This window comes from Eleginops maclovinus, chromosome 16 (genome assembly GCF_036324505.1).
Source record: "Eleginops maclovinus isolate JMC-PN-2008 ecotype Puerto Natales chromosome 16, JC_Emac_rtc_rv5, whole genome shotgun sequence".
Classification (NCBI taxonomy): domain Eukaryota; kingdom Metazoa; phylum Chordata; class Actinopteri; order Perciformes; family Eleginopidae; genus Eleginops; species Eleginops maclovinus.
The window spans coordinates 7,987,151-8,012,181 of NC_086364.1; the positions used below are offsets into that span (position 1 = coordinate 7,987,151).

A 25,031-nucleotide genomic window follows, 5' to 3' on the forward strand; every position below is an offset into this window, starting at 1 on the left:
GAGCTTGCTGACCACTGATAAGAAGAATGCTTTTGCCTCCTTGCTAGCCCGTAGAAGAATAGTCTTACAGTGGAAATCTCCTGATCCTCCTCTAGTGTCTGTCTGGCTCAGCGACCTAATGTTTTTCCTGAAATTAGAGAAAATTAAGTACTTCATCTGAGGATCAATACGAAAATTTCACAAAATATGGGACCCATTGATTTAGTATTTTGACAGGCTCAACACCCTCCCGTAGGACAGTTGGGCCCTGATGTGTTTTGTTTTGACCAAACATAACTAAAGGCATGTAATAGAGTGTGGAATGCCCCCCCTCCTCCTCCTCCATTGTTTTTATTTATTTTTTATTATTATTATTTTTTTAATTTATATATATTTTTTATTATTATCATTTAAAAAACTTTTTTATTTTATTTCTCTCTTAATGTTATTATTCTGATTTATGTTCATTATGAGTTTGTATTTTTTATTATTATTTATTTTATTCTTTTTACGGCAGTATGTGGGTATTGTGGGTGGGCGGGATTTGTTGGGACAAATAATGTAAAAAACAATTCAAGACATAGTATTTAAATACATCCTGTATTGTACTACCTTTCTTGAATAAAAAAAATATTGTTAAAAAAATAATAATAATTACAAGCAGGAGCAAAGAGCCACTGTTCTGAAGAGTGATTTGATTCGTAAAAGTTGAATTGTGAAAATAAGTTTAATCAAAAGTTGAGATGTAAAAAATAGGCCGCACTCAGTAATGCCGGTTCAGCCTTCTCCTGATTTCCTAAGACTTGACAAGTGCCTGGATATGAGAAAATAAAATGTCCCATGACTGATCGGCTCAATTTTGAACATTTGAACCCGAAAAAACAAATAACCGTGTACATTGTTTTTCATTAAAATAGTGGAATCTTCATCCTCATTTATCTTCATCCCTGTACAGATTGATAAATAACACTACAGATTAATAGTTATCTTTCATTTAAAAAAAAAAAGTACCTTTTTTAAGTGATGTCAAACGTGGCATAATGTGAATGTTTAACACACATAGTTATACATTTTACTGTTTGAGGCACTTATACAAATGTTTTAGTTTGAATTAAGACTGAAGTATATAATGACTTATAAGCCTATAGTACACAGTCCTTTCTATCTATGACAACTGAAAACGGCAATTTAGACATGAACTTTAAACATAAATGTAATGTGGTGATTAGTTGAATTGCCATTTAACAAAAGAAGGTGAAATGTCTTCATTGTTAAAGTCATCATGGAAATAAACATTTTAAATGTAAAAATTATGAATGCACAAAAACAGTTTGATGTGTAGGGTCCTGTCATGGTTTGAGATTATTCCAGCTGAGTGACACGACTCTCTAAAACACCAGGGATGTCTTTTAAATATTTCCAAAAATAAAGCTGTGTTATACTCTTCAGAGTTTCCACAGTTCAAGTACCCTCATGCTTCTGTCCTCAGGATGCACTATGGGAATCTAGACGTCCTCAAAGTTGAAGCACTGAGGTTGATTTTTGGGTCAAAAGCGAGAGGAGTGTGGTGATGAGGAGGCAAAAAGACATGACTACTGTTCTTGTAAACTGCTGAGTGGAATGGAATAGCTATACAGGAGAAGCAACAGTAGCAAAAGAGGCGTGGCTAAGTCTTCGTCGCTTGGTATTGTTGTTACTTGTTTCATTCAAGTGGTAGTTTCATGCTTTATTCAACGCTTGCATATTCATTTCTACCAACTTGGTAGCATGTCACTTTTATATTCAATTCAACATATTAATAAAACTATCTTGTTTGTATTTAAACTAGCAGTAGAGCAGGGTGTTGACCTCAGCTCCCTTTATTCATCTGCACACCTCTATTCACTTTGTAAAAAGAAAAAGGTATTTTTTAATTCAATCAGTCATAAAACGAGACCCTTTTACTCGGTCACTCTGTACTGTTGTGGATTTGTATTCTGAACAAGAGATAACAATTACATTTTACTGTGCCCAATACTCTCACCTGCTTTAAGCTTGCACACCACTCATCTATTCAATCACTGAACATTTTACAGCCAGGAAAAAAAAAGAATTGCACTCAGCCAGAGCTTTTCCTGTCCACTCTGTCACACTTTCACACCCCAATGAATGTCAAGTGTACTTAATACTTTGTTTAAAATCATAGCCACTGAGCTGTAAGAGCCCTTGCTGTCAGCCGCTGGCTACCTGTGTTGAAATGACTGTCGTTTTCATTTTCCGCTGTGCTCTCATCAGGTTTTCATCTATAATAGGCCTAATATAAAACCAAAAACTGACAGCTACTGGCTTCAATGTACATTTCACATGTGATTAGGGTAGAGCTTTTCTTTTTCTTTTTTTTTTGCAGCTATTGTGATATGACTAACAAACCGTGACAAATGATGCTGTTGCCAATGGTGTCAGCTGTGTGGGTTTATGGCCTGATGGCACCGGGCCAAGCAGTTTAGGTGCTGCTGCTGAGCCTTTGTCAAGTAAAGATGAAGATGCGCGTTTTAGCAGATGAGCCTCTCCATATTCGCTCACCATCTGGTCTGCTAAAAGGAATCCTTACATGAGAACACTGTTGTTACCATAGCAATCAATTCTGCCAAAATCCCTCAGAACCTACTCATTAAAATACCATTTTAGTGGTATGTGCATAGAGCTGCATGATTTGATCGACTGAAAAATAATTGCAACCTATTTTGACTGTCCAGTAATCGAAAAATTTCTGCAGAAATGGCAGAAGATGTAGTTTATATATTGTGTGCTGTTTATGAATTAAATGTAATATATGTTGGTTTTGGACTGCCAAGACATCCCCACACACTTTTAAAGGTACCGTATTATGCGTTTAGGGGTTTTCCCTTTCCTGTAGTATTGTTTGTGCATGCAAAAGTTCTTCAAAGGCTAGAATCCCAAAGTTCCTATCAGAGGGAGTGTCTCTCCCACACTCTCCCTGCCTGAAACACCTCCATTGTAGGCCTTTGTGTACTCCCATAAGATAGTGACATCATTTTGTAACACTTGCAATCCTATTGGTGGTTGACTTATCACAACAGAGATCCTTTTGAACATAAGAGCATGTCAACATGTGACGCTAGAAGCACAAATTACAACGAACCAGAAAATGTACATTATAGGCCCCCATTCAAAACTGGCATTGACATATTTTTTTCCATTTTCTGATTAGACCGATCTTCTCTAGAAAAAATCCCCAGACTAGTCTATAATGAAACAAGTGTCAGTTGCAGCCCTAGAGTTGCGTTTTGATCTAAACGGATCTTGTTCAGCAGGTCTAATCCTGCACCTCAACACCTACAACAAGGTCAAGTTGCTGTCCACTCCATTTGTGCTGCTGTGATTTTAAAATACATACTAAGTTCTGTGTTAGAGCTCCTTGTTTTCCTTCTTGGCCTCCAGCTCATACATCTCCACCTGTTGCACCAACACCTGTTGCATATGTGTTGGCGTTAACAATCGCTGGGCAGTTTGCACCACACACAAGAGGAATTATAAAAAAAATGTAACCTATGAATATGTAAATGAGCCTCAAAACTCTACATAACAAGGGCTTTTAAAGAACCCCTATTACACTCTTTCTCAACAATATATTATAGTTCTCAGATATACAAAATATGTCTCTGAAGTGATTGGCTCGAAATACCAAACAGATCACGCATTGTAGCATCCCAGCACTCTGTTTCAGCCCTGTTCAAGTGCTGTGTCTGTAGCTTTTAAATGCTAATGAGTTGCTGCAGGGCCACGCCCCTATGCAACATAATTGGGTTGTTTTTTAAAAATGGTGCTCTAGGAGGATAGTCTAGATCTATTAACACAGAGGTGACACATATTTGTGTATAATAGACTTGAAAAAGTGGATTTTATCACAATAGGTGACCTTTTAAAAAAGGATTATATTCTGTGCTATAATAGAACATTTATAATTATTATACATTAAGTTCTAAAAGTATCATGCCACAATAAAGCAAGAAAATATGTGTGTGAGATTAAAAAACAATATGCTAATACCAACTTCTGACTTATAATACAGTTAAAAAACCTGCAACCTGATACATCTACTTGAATATTTTGCTGACGTGATCTTCACAAATCACAGCCAGCACAAGGCCATGTGGTGAATGAGAAACCGGGAGACATTCATTGGAATCATGCGGCCACCTTTCATGGTAAGCGAGACTGAGTTGTTTTTCTCCCCACACACTCAAGTCACCTTCTCAAAAACTCAATTTTAAAAAGCAGCAACCAGTCAGAAATAACCTTTGAGAGCTCTGAAAACAATTCAAACAGCATACAGGAGTTCATGTAGCCATTCAGCACGGAGATTAACGCCATCGTCACCACCTTGACTAAAATCCGAAGTGAAGGAAACAGATGAAAGTATTGGTCTTCAAGGTCAGAGGCTCTAGGGTTTCTACACCAAGAGACGTGACCTTTACAACAATCTCAGCGAGAATTTTTTTCTCCCTTTTTTTTCTATTTTTAACTTCCGTTTCGATTAACCCTTTTTCACATGTGATTCCACGCAGTCGGTTTTTCTGAGAATAACTGCTCAACATTTCAGAGGCTATATAAGGCACAGCAATAATAATACAATTGAACATCTATTTGTAACATCACAATAATCAGCCAATCTGTATTTCCAACAGTATTTGTAGTACTGAAGGTGGCTTGTTGTTTGCTCCATTTTATTCGTGTGAAACCTAATTTGATTGAAAAGAAAGCATTACACTCAAAGACGTGCTGTGCAAACATCTCGTCTGTTGATTTAACTTGAAGTAATAAGTGCTCTTCTCTTAAGTGGCTACTAGTCAGGAGAGACTGGCTGTTTCTAGAGGTCTCTGATCAGCATAATGAGCGTTCTCCCATAGTGAAAACTGTAAGTAATAGCAATAGAGTAATAACAAAGTGTCACAATGAAGTGTTGGTTTTGTTATTTGTTTGCAGTATAAACCAGAATTCCCTTATTGAAGATATGTATCCTTTGTACATATAAATACAGCTCTGGAAAAACTCAAGAGACCACTCCAAAATATTCTTGAATCTCAATCTCTACATGAACAGTGGCCATTCCTTTCCAGTGTCTGTTGAATTCCAACACAGAGAAATGTTGCCAATAGTTTATAGTATTTAAAATATATATTTTGTATCATTTTACTCAAACACATACCAATACCAAATAAAACCAGAGAAACTGATAATGCTGCAGTTGTCTATTTTTCCCCCCAGAGCTGTATATTCATATAAGCGTCATGTCCTTTGTATAACTTTCAAGAAAATTGCTTTTCTCATGAATATGCAAATGTATGCAGCAAGATGCTACAATTCATAAGATCAGTGTAATGCATCATTGTTGTTAGTCATTCCTGCTTTTATTACTTTTTGTTTACTACACTGGAAAACCAAATGTCACTTCACTGTTTCAGCGATGAAAACATAATAACATAAATTCTGACTGTTTTAATAATTACAGCTAGCTGTTGTCATTGGCATCTAAATGTTTTGTGATGCAAGCTAACTGCAGCAGGGTGAAGGTATTTTATGAAGTATTGCTGCCCTCTGCTGCACAAACTCTGAATTGCTACCACTGCAGAACTATAGTTTCAATCCATCTATCAATAGTGCAAAATAAAAATATATGTCAGTTTTCTACCAATAAGTAGGTTATGAGAAATATTCAGAAGTTCAATTGAACTGTTACAAAGTTCTTAAATAAAAAAGTATATAAGTCTAATCAATACTATTTTTTTTTTAAAAAGTAAAATAAAACCATTAAACTTGGTAATATGTTTTAGTACTGAGACCTTCTTAGATTGGTCTTTACCACATGATGCAACTAAAGTCCTCACTGTGCGGAACCAGCTCAGTATTCTCACTCTGGGGTCTGTGGTCCTCACCCACACAGAGGCTCAATGGCCCGAGGTTATCACTAACTGCCTGAACATAGAGGCCTTCTGTAAACAAACCCTCCTGCTGAATACATTTTGTTATTCCACCACACAATTCTGATGGACTCACAGATTTAACTCACAATAAAAAGGTCCTATAAATGAGATTTCCGTTACTTAAAAAAAAAAATATATATATAAAGCAGGTCCAAGTGCTTTAAAATAATAATGATAGTAATAGTTCTAGTATCATAAGGCTCAATCCTTTGAGAAATACAAACGTTTAATCTTTAAAAACAGTCCATTAAGACTGTTATAGTTTATATATCAGAACTATACGTTTTAATTTAAAAGTATCAAAGTTACAGTACATCAGCTGACAGGAAGCAAACATGGGGACAAGCAGTTGCCTAGAAACACAATTCTGAAGATGCTAAAACGGAGCATATAAAGAAATAATAAAAACTGGTATATCCAGACAGTGAAACTAAGTGTTTCTTTTATACAATGGGGAATGTAAACATTCAATTAGTAGAAACACCAAATAAAAGTATGAACCTGTAGTATGTGACTTGTAACTGCCTTCAATTCTGAGTAAATAGAGCGATTCACAACTCATGGAGCATTTTTGAAATCATTTATTCAATAATCATATATGGTAATATAATGGGTTCATCATGGTTGGCATATAAAATATTTACAAAGCAAAGCATTAGTAAAAATGACGGATCCTGCTCGGAAAGTATGTGCTTATATTGTAGAAGGCGGTAATATCTCAGCAACTTCCAAGAGGAGTTCTTCATTAACAATCATTGATCCTGGATGTCGGTATCCCAGATGTGCAGGTTCTAATAGATAATAAGCTCAGCTTGAGTCTAAGTGCTGCTCAGACATTAAGAAAGGCTGCAGTTGGACGGTTTGGACTCCCTCACCTAAGCAAAGAGAAAATATAGTTAGAAACAGACTTATTCATCCCATACACACATGGCATAGAAGTAAAAGCGTGTGAGAAGGAAATGAGTCGTTCTTCTGCCAATAAAGGAAGTTCATAGAGGATGGATTGCCATGACAACAGTGTACCTACATGTGTTCCTGTAAGCATGCTATTGGCGCCTAAGCTTTCCGGGTACCTGTTGTCTCTGCTGCTGGCGTCTGTACTCTTCTTCACTGGCAGCGAGGGCCTGAGCCAGAGCTTGGTCCTCCTGCTCCTGAGGACTGAATTGCAAACAAGGACATCTTAACATCAACGTGAAGAAAAAACTCACAAAGTTAGGACCTGTGAAATTGGGAATATTTTTGCGTCCAAATATCAGGCCTTTTCATCAAATACTTGTATCTATAGGGCGTCTATAGGGTTGATAACTGGTGTGGTCAGAAAATATGTACGAGATCTTTGATGAGTCCCAGCTATGTGGATACAGGAAAATAGAAGTGTTAGAAAAGTCTTGTTTAGAAAAATACATCACTTTACTGTGGGACTGAGGATGTGTGTGTGTATGAATTGTGGTAAATAAGCCAGCCCCTTCCCATGACAATACTTAAACTTGAATACAGCAGCGAAGAATCTCAACAAAACCTGCACAAGCTGTTCCAAATGTTTTGATTGCAACAAATGGATAGGTAAAGGAAACTAGTGTCAAAAGGAACCTTATGTAATATATCATAGAATAGATGTAACTGATTAACTAATTGACATACAGTACATTTTATGCACATTACTTTAACTGTTGTGCAGATTTATGTCCACTTTCATATTTAAAAAAACTTAATCAGGTGATTTCATTCTGACATTGTATTGGTGTCATCTTGTACTTACACTTTGACTTGGTTGATGCCTTAATGTTTAGTTGATGCTTTAATGTTCTGCTTTCACCCCTTCCTGCTGTAAAACCTCAGTTCCTCAGCTAGGAAACTACTATTTCAAGCTAAAGGTCGGTGAGAAAAACACAATCCACTCAACAGGAGCACGCTGACAAGAGGGTGTTTGGAGCTATGTTGAGCTGATATGAGAATGTGTCATGGTTTTGATGAAGTTTACTCACGTTAGAGCCGGCTGAACTGTCGGCCTCGTTTCAGCCAAGGACATCTCCAGAGCCCTTTGTAAAGCCTGATCCTCCGTCTGCAAAGAGAGCACCAGAGCAGGACACTCTTGTTTACTTTAACTGAGGATTTAAGAGGTATTTAACCAGGTGATGTCATGCATAATGCCCTTACCAATCCGGCCTGGAATGATACCGATGGTGGCATTACACTCTGTGCAGAGACGGAAGTAGGAATCCGAGGGGTAGTCCTAAAAAAAAAAAGAAAAAAGTGAAATCACATTTTTAGAACATTGATTAGATGAACCATTTAATTACATTTGATAAACTTACCCAGAGCTTTGGCCTCTGTTGTTCGCACTGACACCATTAGAAAAGGGTCTAGAGCTTCCAGAACTTGAGGAGCTAGACCTAGAACCAGAGGTGGAGCTGGAGGAAGCAGCTTGGGCTCTCATTAATGCAGCATTTCTATTACACAAAAAATAATGAACAAAAGTAAGCAATTACTGCATATTCACAGGATGAGACTTCATTATCTGAAGATGAAGTGTGACTGCACCCACCCTGATTTAGACGGAGGTGCCCCACTAGTCTTACATTCATGATCTAAAGGGTGTCGGTGCTTAAGACAGTAGTTTAAATGACACTGGTCACAAGTCACTCGGATCATTTCCTTCTGCTTACAACCTCCTTTAGAACATTTATTGGTGAAAATCTGCAAAAGGAAAAACAGCTTTTAATTTGTGGGATTCTTACTCATTGTACGGTGAATCATTTCACTTTTTATATTAACCTTTCTCTTTCTCTGCGCAGGGTCCGATTTGCAGTCCCGATCAATGTGTTCGCCGACTTTAATGTCGGGCATCTCTCCTCTCTTTATGGGGATGGGGATGTTGCACAAAGGACATACTGGGACCTGGATGTCCTATAAGAAAAAGAAAACCTCTTTAAAGAAACACAGAATTGCAAATCCTAAAAAGTTGCAAGTATTATTTATATTATATCACCACTGTTGCAAACTTTGACTTGTGTCGGTATTAAGTATTTTAAAATCAAAACAGATGTGAGAAGTATAACAAATGTTGCAATGGCAAAATATATATTTGCACCCAAATGTAATTACTAGAAACAAGACTCAAGTTAAAGCAATCAAGTGTTGCTTAAAAATGTTTAATTCTGTTTTTGTTTAAAATATATAATTTAATATAAATACCCTAGAAAATTACATGAATGATCGTGTAGCCCTTGAATTACATAGTAAACATATGAAGCAGTTGAATTGTACTGCAAACTTTCATAAAATCAATGAAATTACCTTTTTGTAGGCAGACATGCATTTGTGAGTTGCATAGGTGATGTGGTCTTTGCAGAAAATCTCTTGACAGGCGTCACATTTCATAGGAAGAAAGTCTGTAATGTGAAGAAAGGTTTTAAACTTTCAGGTTGGAATTCAGCAAAATAAACAAGCAGGACACTGTCAGCTTTCATAAACAGCACTCACCTAAACGTTTGCAGGTGTTCTCAGAGCAGTGCTCTCCTAAATGTGGCAGCTCCATCACATAAAAATATCTTGACAGCCGAAAGTAGTAAAATCTCAACAACCTGAAGGAGGGAGAGAGGAAAATGTTAAGTGTCTCGAGCTTAACTGACAGACTAAGAAACGTCAACAGTCTGATCTCTGAAAAGGGTCTCAGTGTAGGCTTCAGGACGTTAGCTTTGTAATTAGCTGTGTCATTCGTAAGTTGCTTAATGCTAGTATTGTGTCAAGAAATAATAACTAATTCTAAACATTTTGGAAAGAAAACAAAATATTCGACCAAGAAGTGATTCTGGTTTTGCTGTCAGAGGTTGGTTGGTCCAGAAAACGGTAGAATACTCAATGTTACGAGTAACGGTAAAGGTTGCTAACTTGCTAGCTAGCTAGGCCATGCTAACTTAAACGATTATGTTAGTTACATAACTAGCTCACGTTAAAGCTAAACATATCTCTACTATGACATTAGTCGAAACAGCGAAACGGCAAACGTAAATAACTGTACAGTAAAACTCTAAAGACAAAAAGATGTTTTCAAATCGCCATCAGTAATAATTGTTTATTAACCACGCAAATGTTAGCAGTTAGCTTGGTTGTTGTTAAGCAATAAGCAAACAATGTATCTTGTATAACAAGCATCATATAACAGGGTCAAGATTATCTGCTTTACTTTATCCCTAACCAGGCTAAACCAAAAGAAGGAACACTTTTTATGTATTCTTTTAACGTCAATCAAGCTGGGTTTTTTTAGCTGACCAAGCTAGTTAACGTTTCTTGAATCTGACAGCTCATCTTGGCTGTTGTTTAATTTTCACTCACCAAATCCCGTTCTCGTGTCGCTCTGTAGGGTTATAGTTGGAGGCAATGATGATATTTTGTAATAATTCCGATGTTTTTGTGTCTTTTTGACAGCCTTCTGACCGCACGGATCCCTGACCACCACTGCTTGTTTGTGAGCCGCTGAGCTGTGTGTTTTTATCAAGTTTTGATGTGTCACGCACGCTCCTCCCAGGAAAATGACGTAACCTGACGTCAAAAAGCACACGTCACGCTCAGGTGTGGTTTTATCAACAGTCAATTGAAATGACAAGAGACTTCTGGAAACGTCCAAATGTCTTGTCATGTCTGGTAATACTTTTTAGGTTTGATAATTGCAAGACCTAGTTTCAATGACCAAACAAAATCAATGTTACAAGCATTATGCTAAACAAATAGTTTATCAAGTTTTTTTTTTAATATAATAGCTTCTATGACAAGTAATTCCAGTGTCCAAATCCATATCAGATAAAGAAAATTGACTTCAAATCAACACATCATTTCAATACACTGGTCCAGTAGGGCACCCTCCTTTTTATTGGATTCAAATGCACCTTCTATTTTATATGAATATTTTTTTTAATAAAAAAATCAGCAATATGTTATGATGCTAACTTTACAGCGGATACATTCATGTAATTTGGTGAAGACTATAGTCAGCGTTTTACCAATGTGATATTTTTTTAAAGGATCCCATCTTTCTATCTATTACACTATATTATTATTATTGCCTTACAATGTATTATTATTGCCTTTTTGTACATTTGTATATTTCATTTTCATTTTCATTCATTTTTATTATTACTTTATTTTTTAATTCTAATTATTTGTATTTGTTTTGTTTCTCTTTGTATTTCGCTGCTGCAACGCAAAAAATGTCCCAGTTTGGGATAAATAAAGTACTTCTGATTCTGATCCTTACTCTGTTTCTTCTCCATTATATTATATAAAACTTGCATCATACAAAAATGTGTGTGCTTTGTGAAAGCCCTGTACACCAGGCTAAAATGTCCAGAGTATACAGTGTGCTATATAGTTATAGACGACTCACTGTTAATCAGTAATACTATAAGTTTAATAAGATTGCTTACATTATGATGGGACTTTGTGTAGTAATGTATAACATAGTATATATCATGTGACATCAATATAACGTATAATTTAAGTTGTAACACAATATAATATGTAGTTTAATTTTAATGAGTTTCTGATGCTTTCAAGTGGCTCATTAAATTAATCAAAGCCGCATCATGGGATAGCGCACTTTTAATGCTTAACCAAACTTTAGCCATAAAAAACTTAATCACAGATGCATTGAGACTGTTTATTTTTTGTATTGAACACAGTCTTCAATCCCAAGGATTTTGGGTTGAGTGTTTTTTTGTGAGAATAATACTGCTTTGGATCACATTCTAATTTTATGTGGTTTGTGCATATAAGTGTTATTTTGTAATGAAGGATATTCATTATTTCCTCCCTTTTTAATAAGCACAACTCTCTCCACCACAATGCAAGACTTTGCCGGTCTTGTGACTGGTGTTCGTGCCTGATATGTCATTCATTGTAAAACATATTTTAGATTCACCATGCATATACAAATCAATAGCGGTTTAGCATTGCCTAATGCAGGACTTTGTCATTATCTCTACATATCTGTAGAGTAAGGTAAAGGTTGGACCATGAGGAAGATATTCCCCAAATACACTTTTCAAAATTAAAATCATTTTACTATACTGAAGGGTTTCCTAAAATCATAATGGAAAGCTGCACACCTTTATGATGTCAATACTTTTATGGGACGAGTGGTGAAGGGAATGGGCATGAGAAGCTGTGTATGTATGTGTGAAGACATATTTGCCTAAGCGTTTTCCCATTGCCCAAGTGGACTGCAGCACAGTAGTTTAGCTGCTGAGCTGGCTGCTTATTAGAAGCCCAGCTGCAGGTATGGTGGGCTCCTGCTGGTTTATTCACTGTATGTTTAAGGAGGTACATTTGCTCACTGAACTCTGCAAATATCATTTTTCTCATTATCATTAGCTGGACAGTGTGTGTTCATTTTGGGAGAAACTTTACATTTCGGACCTACATTATTACATGGGAGATACAATGTGGGAGTTCGGGAATGTCCTATACAAACATTTTTGAATTCACTGCATTTTATTTTGGTTTGAAATCTGTTTGCAAGTTAGCTGCCCTTGGTAATCTAAAGATAATGGAGCGAAGAGAGTATTTGACTTCTAGAAAATGTCCTCCCTAAACCATAGTGCCCTGATCCCTGATGTGTGCAGTATATTGGTAGCTGCTGTGGAAACTCTTTGTATAAGTTCAAATAGATTTGAAGTGAAACTGTATAAGATCCTGCTATTTCACCCTAGAACCAGCAAGATGCATCGTTTTAGGAATCCTTCTAATGATACAACTGAGTCTTTGATCCCAGTCAGTTAGACATCTATTACTGTATGCTCAGTTTCAGATTTCATATTTGTATTTTGTGCCTCAATTGTGACATGTTTCTATTCTTTGATGTTCAAAAAGCTCTTTATTTTTCTAATACTGCCTGTGTTGCAGCCTCTCTTCACCCTTTGTCTGAAACCAGAGCCCAGTGTGCTCTGATTGGTTAGCTGGCCGGGTCTTTGGTGATTGGTCAACTGATTAGAGGTGTCCCGCCCCTTACTCTATCACGTAGAATCATAGACTGTATAGTCTATGCGTAGAATGTGTTGCAGCGCTAGTCAATAGAAGCGCATAATGATGCCACTCCAATCGAGGCTTTTCAGGGGGCTCCCTCTGAACTTTGAGATTTTAGCTTTTTGCAGACCATTTAAATACCAAAAATCCATATAACACACTACAGGAAAGGGATAACCCCAAAAAGCATAGTGCCCCCTTAAACAGTACATCTAAATCACTACAGAGGCTACTTTTTAATTGTTGTACATTAAATATTGCACTTTACAAACAACATTACTAAACCTTATTCCCTGGACCACAGAAAACAAATCACAATATAGTATATTATGATATACTTCATGTGTGCAACATTCTACTTGTTCTGCTACATTTGTGTATATATAAATCATAACTCCTATCAATACTACTCAAACATTACACTATTTATATTATACCGCTGACCTTCAAATTGAATAATTGCAATGACATTTACTTCGACATGAAATGACATGAGTCCTGCAGGGATGCAATACTTGACTCTTTTAAAAATATATATATTTGCAAAGCTTTCTACACCCTGAAGTCATGTAAAATACAGAATACAGCAGACATTGCATTTGATATGATGTCTACAACTTTTGAATATTATTAACATTCTTTCTTATTTTGTGATGTAAATTATATTAAACAAATGCATCTGCTTGTATATTTATCTGAGTAGATCAGATAAATCACACTAAATCTTATCTTAAATATGCACATCATACTTCCTTTTAACTTTCTTTAGGATAAGCCAACGTTGAGGGCTGATTTAAGACTTAATAGCAGTCATAACAAATTCAATCTTCTGAGGCTGGAAGAATAACTTTATCTCTAGTGGGCCGACAGCAGCTCTGATGAACTGATCATTAAAGATTTGGCGAGCCAGATGGAAAAATAGTTACATAATCTCTATCTTCTTGAATATTAAACCCCAAAAGAGTCTTTCAAAGAGCCTAAAGTTATATTCAGCATTCATGGAAATGTGTGTAACTCGGCTTTAATAAAAAGTGAAATAGAGCCGTACAATTCCAATATCGCAATTTGACATCAATTTTTTAAACTCTAGTCCAATCATCCAATATTTTGACAATTTACTGAGAAAGGATCCTTTTAGTGTGTTCTTGAGTTTGAGTTTGGAGTGTTCTCTCAGATTGGTGAGTATAGTGGAGTGAAATCGACCCCACTATTATTTTAGATGGCACACAGGCTAAATCTATTGCAAACTGATGGCTTAAAATGTGAAAATGTCAGTGCAGGAAACTTCTTTGTGTAATACTACAAGGCTGAGTGGTGTCTTTACACTTTTTACCAGTTGATGGCAGCACGATTCCTCTACAAGGAGACATAAATAGAGACGTATCCCGAAGGATTTCGTGACTACACAGTAAACACATTGCAAATATAGTGTGTGTTTGCTTGTATATTGTCACTACATGGGGAAAATCGTCTCTGGGAAAGAAATTCTCTATTCATTTCCACAACACAAAAGCCACAAACTAGCATATAAGCTATTTGCACATTTTCACTATATTTAAAGGGTCATAGCAATTGGTCGATAGACTGAAACAGAATTTGAATTGTTGTTGCAATAATTCAAACATGTTATGTTATTATATTACATTATATGTAAGACAATGGTTATTTCATGTGTTGCCGTCACTTTTCTGTCATATTTTAGGTCCTCAAACCACCCAAAATACTACGAAGGGATCAATAAAGTAACTAATTTAAATCACAACGTATTGTCCCTTTTTGAACTGTATAATGTAATAGTGCATCACCGGGAACAGGCAGTAGCAGTTACAGAGAGCATAAATTCCTGTTGTGTAACACCTGCCTCATAATCTGATAACGCTGTGTCCAGATGGCTCCGCTCTGCAAACACCTGGCCCTCCACACACACACTGCTACAGCCTCTCACACTGCAGACACACACCTCTCCTCTTCAACTGTTGTTTAATGCGCAATCACAGATTATCAGTCATAATACAGCATTACAGGATTTCTCAGCAGTGCAGTTTGGTAACGTCTAGAGATATATTGAATTGATTAACATCGGTGTAAATGTGTCAGTGTTAGCCAAAAGACTCATTTTGAACACTCACTTGTGTTCTTAACTAGAGAAAGGAAGGTGTAAAAAGGAAGCCTTAAAATGTTAGTGTATGAAATTAAGTTTTCTTTACCACCACTCGACACCTTTTTTGTCGTCCACTTTAGAAACCTATGTAGAATGCGTTAAAATTGACTTGACTTTTTTAGAATGTAGCAATTGTTTAAAAAAATATAATTTCTTAAAAGAATAGAATATACCCTTAATCGTCCCACTGAGGGGAAATTTACATTCTGCATTTGACCCATCCCAGTGTTGGAGCAGTGGGCTGCAATTATGTATGTAGTGTAGTGAAAGGTGCTTTGCTCACGGACATCTCGGTAACATTTGGTCTTTCGGGAACTTGAACCGGTGACCTTCTGGTTCCCAGGTGACTTCACCACCGCCCATTTAGAATTTAGCAAATTCTTTAAAAAACATTTTGTCCTTAATATTAGGAAACATATCTGCAATGGTGGCAGTTGGAAGACAATGTAACTGTATTTGGCTGATGGCAAATCATTTCTCTGCCTCAAACATTGACCAAAGTTTTAGAACTTTTAGAACATTTTAGTCCTTTTAAACTTTTGGGCTTATATCGTTATGAACCACAACTCTGTGACTGTTTGACTTTTTTTGCACTTCCCAGTGCATTTTTATTTGACTGCAGATCTGATCTAGACAAGGATGGATTACTGCACGGGCCTACCGGGCCCAGGCCCAGGGGCCCAAGGGCCAAGGGGGCCCTGAAGCCCAAGCCTCCGCGCTACCATTTCAATATTGTCTCAACAACATAATAAAATTAAAGGGGCCCTGAAGCCATAACACTGGTTACATTACATACATTATGTAATATATCTCAATAGGGCCCCTCGATCATATACCACGGGTTGTGTAATTAATTCATCCCTCATACGTTAAAGCTCCCCCCCCAAATTAAATACAATAGCATATGATAGGTCATATAGTGCTCCTGAACCACAGCTTATCAATGTTATTCATCCCTAATATCGGAAAAGGGCCCTTAAATCAGTTACAATGGGGTAGGATATACCATAAAGCAGGGGTTCCCAACCTTTTGCAAGCTGCCCCCCCCTTTCGAAGGTTAGAATATTGTCAAGCCTTGATGACAATGCATGATTTCAAGCAGTTTTCTTATGAGTGATGTGATCTGTGTGATGTAGGAGTTTGGGCCCCTTGCATTGCGCCTGCTTATTTTTGACTTGTGTGCTTATGTGTGTTCTTTGACTTGTTGTAAATCCTCAAGATACACGTGAATAAAATTGGACTGTGCTTTTAGCGCAACCTTTAACACCGCTGATTTGCACGTGAGGGTTAGCGTGGTGCTTTTTTTTTGGGGGGGGGGGGGGGGGGGGGGGCGTCACAGGCCCAGGGGCCCAATGACTCTTAATCCGTCCCTGGATCTAGAAACTTAAAATGTTTTACTAACATCTATATCATATTATTAATACAGTGTGTCAGTGATTGCTGTGAGTTCAGTTAAAGGTCAGGTCTTGCTCAGTTTGGGCAAACTGTATGATTTGGACAAAATAACGTGATGTGTTGTGCCACCCTGCCTCATATTTCCATATGTCCTGATGTGTTAAACGTGCTAATGTTTGCTTATGCACATAGATAAACACTGTAAAGAAAACAGCCACTAGAGGGCACAACAGGTCTTTTTATGCACACTGAAGCGGGTCTTATGACTCCTTGGTTGGATGAAGAGTTCAAAGAGGCCAAAGGGTCAGTAGGTATATTAGGGTAGTTATATTTTGTTTAAGTTATTTTAGATTCTAAGAGGATTTATTTATAGCTAAATGTATGATGCAGAATGACAGTATTGGTCTTTCTGCAAAATATGACTGCAAACCTCTCTTCCCAATGATCAAACAACAACCAATGATGTCCATAATGTACATCTCCTGCTACATATCTGTGTCTGGGAAAGAACTGCAAAAGCAGTGTTAAAACATAAGCTTCAAGTTTGTTGAGCATGAATCTCAAAAGATCACATTAAGCATCAATCTGTGTTTTTGTGTTAGAACATGCTGTCTTGTTTTGCTGCAGTGTATAGTTCTACAGTAAGTCTCTCTGGGGGTTTTCCGTTTTTTCTGAACAGCAGCAGATGGCCAGGCCGCAGAGTACAGTCACCGCTCTCTCTAGCAGATCTTTTGTAATGTGAGGAAACAGCCAGGGACTGCGAGCTACCCTGCCATCACTTCCAATTTGGCTGCAGTCAGAACAAACCACACAAGCCGAGCAAGTTAGTGTTTGATGATGATAATAAATAGCTCCATTTCTCAGGCCTTGTCTCAACTTTATCCTCAGTTTTTGGATTAGTCTCTAAAGTTTATAAATGTGCTGTTCAGATGCATCACAGTTTAATACACCTGCATATGATGACATGTACAAGTGGAGTTTATTTATTACATATCTCTCTCAGGGAACTGTAATGGTGTTTTGGGGTGTCTAAGATGCTTAAAAATCAAACAACCCCATAATTTGCCTTTCCTATAAGCAGCTATATGAACTATATAATAATAGACAACCACAGTGACAGGCGCACTATATTCCCACATATATGCACCTATTCATACTTCATACCATCCCATCCAAAACCATTTGGGGATTATATGGAGGATGGCTTAAAAATTCGGATGGGCTCCACTTTTTTATATTCCTGTAGAGTCGAATTATTATATTGAAGTTGAATAATAAGCACTGAGTCAAACAGCACACCCTTCATCTGCAGAGCTGTAATTAACGGGGGCAAAATGCAGGCGATGGCAAAGGAGGAAAAAAAAAATGCAAATTATTCCGCACAAAGGCTCCTCACAAATTGGCGTCACCATTTCTCAAATTATATCATTACTATATTTTGAAAATGTTAATCTGTTGAGCGGATTTCCCGGGGGAGTTGAGTAAATTAGTTCTATTTCCGAGACTGCCTCTCTGCAAAGGCACGGCAGCGACAAGCACCTCTGATTTGCTGATTACAATTAGACTCCCCAGTTTGGGCTCCTTCAAGCATTGATAATTTTCGGCATATTAAGCACGTTTTAGCAAAGGTGATAAGTCAGTTTTAATTGAAATGAAATTATTATTCTAATGGAAGTTTGGTTATTATTATTAGGAGGCACTAGTCATTCTGGCTTCATTTTTTAATATATAAATGCTGGGGAGTGAAAAAAAAAGATTTTGAAGGGCATTAGGGTGTCAGGATTGAATGAGGTAATTTGAAGGGAATTACTTTCTCTTCTATCAGAAATGAACTGAATTAAAAGTCCAAATCAATCGCTTTCACTTCTCCATTCTACTTTGACAGCGGCACAATTACAGATAATTAGATGGGAGGAAACTTTTAATTGTGGGATTAGAGGAGAGAGAGAATTTGCGGGATCAGAGGGAAAAATTTCCAGGCAGAGTTTCTTGCTTAAAATCGAATCAAAGGATTTGCGAGCTTAAAATGGCATCCAGCTTTTTTTCCTACTGTTTAATTGGAATTGCATCTAGTTCATCCAAATCATCCAAAACAATTAATTTAGATTTAATTCTATAATTATCATCAAATCGAATAATGTGCAACCTAATTTAGATAGTTAAAAATTAACGTGCGTGAAGTTAATTGAGTAATTAAACTCCTAAACTGCTGCCTATTAATTTGCCTGCCTAATTAAAAATGAATTTGATTCTATGCTGCTAAAGTAAGCATCAGTGTTGGATGGGCGTCTTGATAAGACCTGTGTCATTTTGGGGAAAGGGGGGGTTGGGGTGTATCATCTTAACACCTAGGGCATATTAAGATGGCATGCCTATAAATTTCAGTTATCTGGTTATCTGGTGCAGGTGAGCTCCAAAATCCTCTTAGGAGACTCATCCAAATGTACAAACAACAGATGAAGTTGGCATTAAAGAGATTTATTTGGGGAAGGAAGAGATAAAGTGGAGCTAGAGGTGGTTGACTTCTGTTTGTTTAGCGTCAACAAGAAACTTTGATGGGTTGAAAGAGTCCAGAAAACCTGTATATCTCCGCGTTTGGACTTTTGAACTCTTGTTCAGAGAATGACGAGGATTGAATGTGGAGATTTAGTGTGTTTGTCTGTACAGGGGACTCTACCATGTGCTTTATCAGTGCCACTGCTGTTTACCTTCACCTAATTCATCACTGTTGTCAGTATTAGTGGACTAAACCACACCCTTAAGTGGTTATAGCAACATTCAACATCTCTAAGCATCAACATTAAAAAAAAACATCATTATGTGTTCCTGATCTTATTATCTTCCAGTTACGCTTATTAATACAGTTTAAAAGTAATATATATTTGGCAACACTGCTGTTTTATTCTATAAAAAGTGCTTACAGCTGACATATCGGGGTGATAATCCACCACAAACAGTAAAATATCATATAGCAAAAGGAAAAAGTCAAATAAATGTTTGACTTTTGTTGTTTAAGAAAGGGCAAGTTGTCCACACTATCCTTGAAATCCTACAATTGCACATTTTAGGCTTTTTATATTCACATAAAGGATGTTCCTTTCCTTCTCCTTGTAAAGTAAGTAACCTTTTTTATTTACTCCCAACACTTTATTAGAAAACCACATATCAGTGCTGAGGTGTATCTGTCATGATCTCTGAGCCCTCCTGGAATTTATCTCATTGGATGGAAAGTTGAATCAATTAGTCTATAGCCCCCCGCCCCCCCCCCCCTGCTCTTATTGATTTGGATCAACAACACATAAATGCAATAAAGACGATGTGTCCAGCTGCAACACACATTGAGAGAGAAAAAAAAAACATTTTTATTATTATTATTTTTCCCTCAGAACAAGCTGCCAAAAGAGCCAGTTATAAAAAGGTAACAAGGCAGACAACAGTGCACTGAATGCTGGTCTTGTTCGCCTTATTATCGGGTTAATTAAAGCTGGAATCTGACAATGTCACCCGGTTGTAGAAAAACGGATTTAAATGCAATGTCTCTGGAGACTGTGTCAAGGGCTGCCTTTCATTGAGCTCCTGTGCGCCGAGTTGGGGGGGACAGCCTTATGTGTGTGCTTGGTAAAGAACGGAAAAGCAATTATTGAATTTTAGATGTTCAAAAAAGAAATGAATGGGGAGGAATTATTCATAAGATCCTTTCCATGTGCGTTAAAATTAAAGTTAAAAATACAAAGAGCTTCAAAGACGAGTCCACACATGCTGCTATTAAAGGAAGGATGGAGATCATTTCTGAGGAGTTCATTAAAATGTAAGGCTACACACACTGGAAATACAGAGGGGTTGTTATTTGGGCTCGGGGGTCAAGTGACGAGCGGATTATATACTTCCTCATAATAATATTAATTAAACAATTTGCATGCTAATAGGGTAACAATTATCGCAGCTTCTGTTGAGAGATTCAGGTTATTACAACATGCCAATCCGGGTGCCAAGGGTCAGGGAATGAGTGGGGTGCGAAATTTCAACTCTGATTAACATTATGACAGCGCCAGACTTGGGATAAATAAAGTCGAATTAATTATTTGAAAACCTAATGAGCAGATAGGATTTAGGCTAGTCACATATTGAGTGCAGGGGTTGCACAAGTGGAGGAGCTTTCCAATTGTGCTTCCTGACAGGAAATGTTGTGCATGGCTCTAATGCATAAGTAAGTATTTGGATGTTGTTGTTTTTTCTTGTATTCTGTGTATCCTTTCTTTATTTGGTCGTATAATGTGTTCATATAAATGTTGGTTGTAACTGATTCTTTTGCCCTGTAACAGTGAAATATTATAGTTTTATTCGCTTTGTGCCTTTAGCAATATCTCAGCTCTCCTTTAAATACACAGCCATATTTCAACAGTCGCCCTATTTGTTTTACGCCCTGCACGTGAACCTGTCTGGGTGTAAAGGTTTAATGTGTTTAAATGATGATGGGGAAAAGATGGGGGTGCTGGGTGGGGGGGCATTTTAACTCGGTGGCTCCCAAAGTGAAGCCCAGGGACCGGGAAGGGTCCCGTAGTCTAAAGAAGGTTACAGGCATCCCAAAAGGAAATAATCTTTTTTCAATTTATCAGTAAGCATTGTATTTTAGTTTTAAAATGTTTTAAAGTTTACTACCTCCAGAAAAGATGTACCTTTCACCAACTATAACAACACAAAAAAAGAATGTAAAAAACATGTATAAAGTATGATCATTTTAGTTTTAATCCGGTCTAATATCCATCAATTTGCAGCTCCTCTGTTTAACAAAAAGTCCGGGAGCCTCTGGCCTAACACATCCGCCTGTAGCCTTTCCTTCCCGCGATTCATGGAGCCCTTCCTCCCGGTGGGTCCCCCGTGTAGTTGCGATGTAGTTCTTATCAAAGCCCTCCTGTCTTGTTGTGACAGCTCTGATATTGTTTATTGAGGTGGATGTCAGCTTTAATTAGCAATCGATACGGGGAGCGTTTGCAGAGCGCGCCTCTGACGTCAGCGTCCATTACCGCTTCTCATTGGGTCTCATATTCCCAGAGCCTGGGCTAATTATTGGGAGGTTCATGTGGATAAAGTACAGCTCATCCCTCCCTTCACATCATGTCCCCTACTCGTTGGCCACACTCACTGCATGCTTTTTAAATTCCCATCACCGGCCTCCAGACGTCGTTTCCTTTTGCCTGCGGGATGATGGACAGCAGGATACTGGATGCTCCTCACGCCCAGTTCGGAGGCTCTCTCGGTGGGATGGTGGGCTTCCCGTACCATCTGAGCCACCATCACGTTTACGAATTAGCCGGGCATCAACTTCAATCTGCGTCCGCGGTTCCCTTCTCTATAGACGGATTACTTAATGGCACCTGCACGGCTTCAGTGGGCAATTCCAACCACCTCTTGTCTTCGGGCTGCGGGATGAATGGAGATAATCAGCAGTACAAACTGTCAGGTAAGCCCCGTTATACACACAATAACATCTGCTCTAGGTCGCCTGCATGGTCGCGCAGAGACATAAACGGAAAGAAACAAAGACAGGATATTGCGTTAAGTTATCCTCTCGGTGGTGTGTTTAAAGGGCAAGCCGAGCCACACACACATACAGGCAGAGAGAGGAATAATTCGCCTCCCACTTCATTTCCATCTCTGAAAACCGAAGATGCAGCCGAGCAAAAACAATGTTCCTGTCAGTCAGGAAATACTAGAGCAAGGACATGCCCGTGTTAACATGTGAAGGGTTCATCTTTATTCAGATAGCTGCATTTTAGACTGCAAAAATAAATATCAAATGCAATCCCTTCCTTCAGATCTAAAGTTTACAGAAATCCTCGCATATGCATCAAACCAATTTCGTTACACTTGTGTTAAATTGTTGTATTTAAAATATATATGTGTTTTTTTCTCTTTTGTTTACATTTATTCTTATTCTGCTGTCAGACTCGGGGGACCCAGACAAAGATAGCCCTGGTTGCAAGAGACGGAGAACTCGCACAAATTTCACTGGTTGGCAGCTGGAGGAATTAGAAAAGGCTTTTAATGAGAGCCACTATCCCGACGTGTTCATGAGAGAAGCACTGGCTCTTCGACTGGACTTGATAGAATCAAGGGTTCAGGTAAATATTCATTTGGTTAATTTTGTACCCATTATTTTCTAGTGATTTTTATGCTTGTGTGTTATTCCTTTGTTTATTATTCACTCATGAAAAAGACTCAGTGTGTTTCTTCACCTAAACTGCTGTGAAATATAAGCACAATTAATATTCTGGTAGTATATTGGTTCATATTAATTAATATTATACATCTTAAATTAATTTAAAATGATAATAGCAAGAGCACACAAGATGGATGTGGGTTGTTAGCCCTTGCATGGCTTATGTCAGTCCAATAAATCAATTTAATTACACCTTTATTTGAAAAACTAATGAAGTAGGCTTTTTAATGCCAGCTGATAGATATTGTTTTTTAAATCATTATTTTTGTACCAGAAATATGGCATTGCATTGTTAAATATATTGGCAATCTTGGATAAATAAAATAGCAAAAAGTAAAATCAGTTTACATACCTGTATTAGTTTATTTGCATTAAGAAATTCAACCTTTATTGTTATTACATATAATATATTGGTGAAGTTTGCTAAGTTTAACTGTAGAGTTAGCATAGGAAATACTAATGTGAAAAACATGTTATTCTGACATAAACTTTAACTATAATATGAATCTTATTTTGTTATGCCTCATACCAACATTTGCCCTGCATCTGTTTTTATTAATCAAAGGCCTCATTAAAAGCCTGCATAGAAAGGTGCAATCTCACTGTTTGCTTAATTACCATCTTATTAAAACACTGACAATATTTTGCCTCATTAATTTCCCCCCCTTGCATTGTCATAATTTAACACGTGTTTTTCTCTGCAGGTATGGTTTCAGAACCGCAGAGCCAAATGGAGGAAAAAGGAGAACACTAAGAAGGGTCCGGGTCGACCTGCGCACAACGCCCACCCCACCACCTGCAGCGGGGAGCCCATGGACCCCGAGGAGATCCGCCGCAGAGAGGTGGACCGCATGGAGAAGAAGAAGCGAAAGCAGGAGCGCCGGCTGCTCAAGTCCCAGAACAGGCTCGCTGCTGGGGATTTATTTCACACCCCGGGATCAGACAGCGACAGCGGGGTGTCGCATGTGACCGACAGCGACCACACGGGCCCGCCTTATGACTCCATGGATGGAAACCAAGCAAGCTGCGACCAAACACCTCACTCTCTCCACACCCAGAACCAAAGACTTTTGGACCGGGATGCTCGCGGATCCGAGCCGGACTCGCCCGACGCCAGCAGCCATCGGTCAATGTGCGCCAACAGCAGCGCGTCCAGCGCGCAGAAACTGAATCCTTTCAGCGTGGAGAGCCTCCTCTCGGACTCCAGGCCGAGGCGCAGCCCCGCGGCCTTACCCCCCTCACGGCCTTTGATAGGGAAAGGACACTTCCTGCTCTATCCCATCACACAGCCGCTTGGATTCATTGTTCCTCAAACTGCTCTGAAGACGTTGAACTCTGACAGCCACACGGAGAGGAACCTGAGCCGCTGCAGCGTGACGTCTGCGGGCTCTGCGGGATGTAGGAGCAGCTCGCCGGCCTCTGCAGACCCGGCACAGAAGGGACAGGTGTGCTCGGAGGAAAAGACACGATCACCGCATACCAGCCCAACCAGGGCCGCCTTTCCCACTGGCAAAAGTACTCAGACCTCTGTTATTTGCAGCGATTCGACTTTCGCCCACGAACACAGTCCAATTACGCCTGTCGATGCAGACAGAAAAGAGCTTTTAGAGATCAAGGACCACCCTGACCCCCCTGAGTGTGTCCTCAGTGACAGTCCAGTAGAAACAAAGACAAACTCTAAAGAAGATGTCGACATGGAATAAATGAGTGGGGTAAAAAAAAAGAAATCATACTGATATAGCCTCCAAACGACATCTTTCATTAGGCCAAAGCTTAACTACATCTTTGCATCTAATAGGTTCCCCCCCTCTTTGCTGATATTTTGGCAATGGTGTGCTCTCTTTCTCTCCCTGCGAGTGTGTATGTGTGTGTGAGTCAGGAGTCTCTAGATAATGTGTGATAACTTGTCAAAAGAAAAGACCAACAAAAATCCTCAAGAGCTGTAAAAAGGTATTATACTATTTATATATGTAAGGTTTTTCTTAAATAAATCTATTGTATACAAGCACCTCAAACCGTGTGAAACCTTAAATAGCAGCACATCAGTGCAGGACCACAGTACAGTAGGAAGGGGCTTTCTTAAGAAATCTCATGTTGTACTTTGTATATTGCCTTAACAAATTTATTCATCTATAAGCCCCCACTGAAATGAGGTTACGAGCCTGAGGCGAAAAGGACCCGCTCGACTCCTGCAGAGTTTTGATATGAAAGTAATTATTTTCCCGGTGGCTACTGCAGGGGGATTCAGTTTATTTTAGCTCAAAGGGGGTTA

General features: G+C 38.3%; 2 protein-coding genes across 5 annotated transcripts; one reads left to right on the forward strand and one right to left on the reverse strand.

The window, feature by feature from the left end:
• Positions 1-6,529: 6,529 nt before the first annotated feature.
• Positions 6,530-10,520, reverse strand: zfand2a (zinc finger, AN1-type domain 2A). Of its 4 annotated transcripts, none has more exons than XR_010167671.1 (11): positions 10,299-10,519; positions 9,447-9,547; positions 9,261-9,355; positions 8,739-8,870; positions 8,509-8,660; positions 8,279-8,413; positions 8,121-8,196; positions 7,949-8,025; positions 7,723-7,831; positions 7,037-7,121; positions 6,530-6,838 (listed from the first exon to the last, which is right to left on the reverse strand). XR_010167671.1 is itself a non-coding variant. In XM_063904470.1 (10 exons), exons 2-9 carry the CDS (start codon positions 9,499-9,501, stop codon positions 7,010-7,012), a joined length of 834 nt encoding a protein of 277 aa, XP_063760540.1. In that variant the 5' UTR covers positions 9,502-9,547; positions 10,299-10,520; the 3' UTR covers positions 6,530-6,838; positions 6,991-7,009. The 4 variants fall into 4 exon arrangements, 2 of the variants coding, with proteins under 2 accessions (XP_063760540.1, XP_063760539.1); XR_010167670.1 differs by having other exon boundaries at positions 6,991-7,121; XM_063904470.1 differs by lacking the exon at positions 7,723-7,831 and having other exon boundaries at positions 6,991-7,121; positions 10,299-10,520.
• Positions 10,521-21,418: 10,898 nt separating this feature from the next.
• Positions 21,419-24,674, forward strand: uncx (UNC homeobox). The gene is made up of 3 exons (XM_063904638.1): positions 21,419-22,000; positions 22,486-22,661; positions 23,464-24,674. The coding sequence occupies exons 1-3, from the start codon at positions 21,742-21,744 to the stop codon at positions 24,460-24,462; spliced, it is 1,434 nt and encodes a 477-aa protein (XP_063760708.1). The 5' UTR covers positions 21,419-21,741; the 3' UTR covers positions 24,463-24,674.
• The last annotated feature ends 357 nt before the right edge of the window (positions 24,675-25,031 follow it).

Bases quoted from the DNA above. Each gene is read 5' to 3' on its own strand.
- uncx (XM_063904638.1), top strand. From the start codon at position 21,742: ATGATGGACAGCAGGATACTGGATGCTCCTCACGCCCAGTTCGGAGGC. The intron at 22,001-22,485 runs GTAAGCCCCGTT...TTCTGCTGTCAG, and splicing joins TCAGCAGTACAAACTGTCAG to ACTCGGGGGACCCAGACAAA. The intron at 22,662-23,463 runs GTAAATATTCAT...TTTTCTCTGCAG, and splicing joins TGATAGAATCAAGGGTTCAG to GTATGGTTTCAGAACCGCAG.
- zfand2a (XM_063904469.1), bottom strand. From the start codon at position 9,501: ATGGAGCTGCCACATTTAGGAGAGCACTGCTCTGAGAACACCTGCAAA. The intron at 8,414-8,508 runs GTGGGTGCAGTC...TTTGTGTAATAG, and splicing joins GCACCTCCGTCTAAATCAGG to AAATGCTGCATTAATGAGAG. The intron at 7,122-7,948 runs GTGAGTAAACTT...TTTGCAATTCAG, and splicing joins ACAGTTCAGCCGGCTCTAAC to TCCTCAGGAGCAGGAGGACC.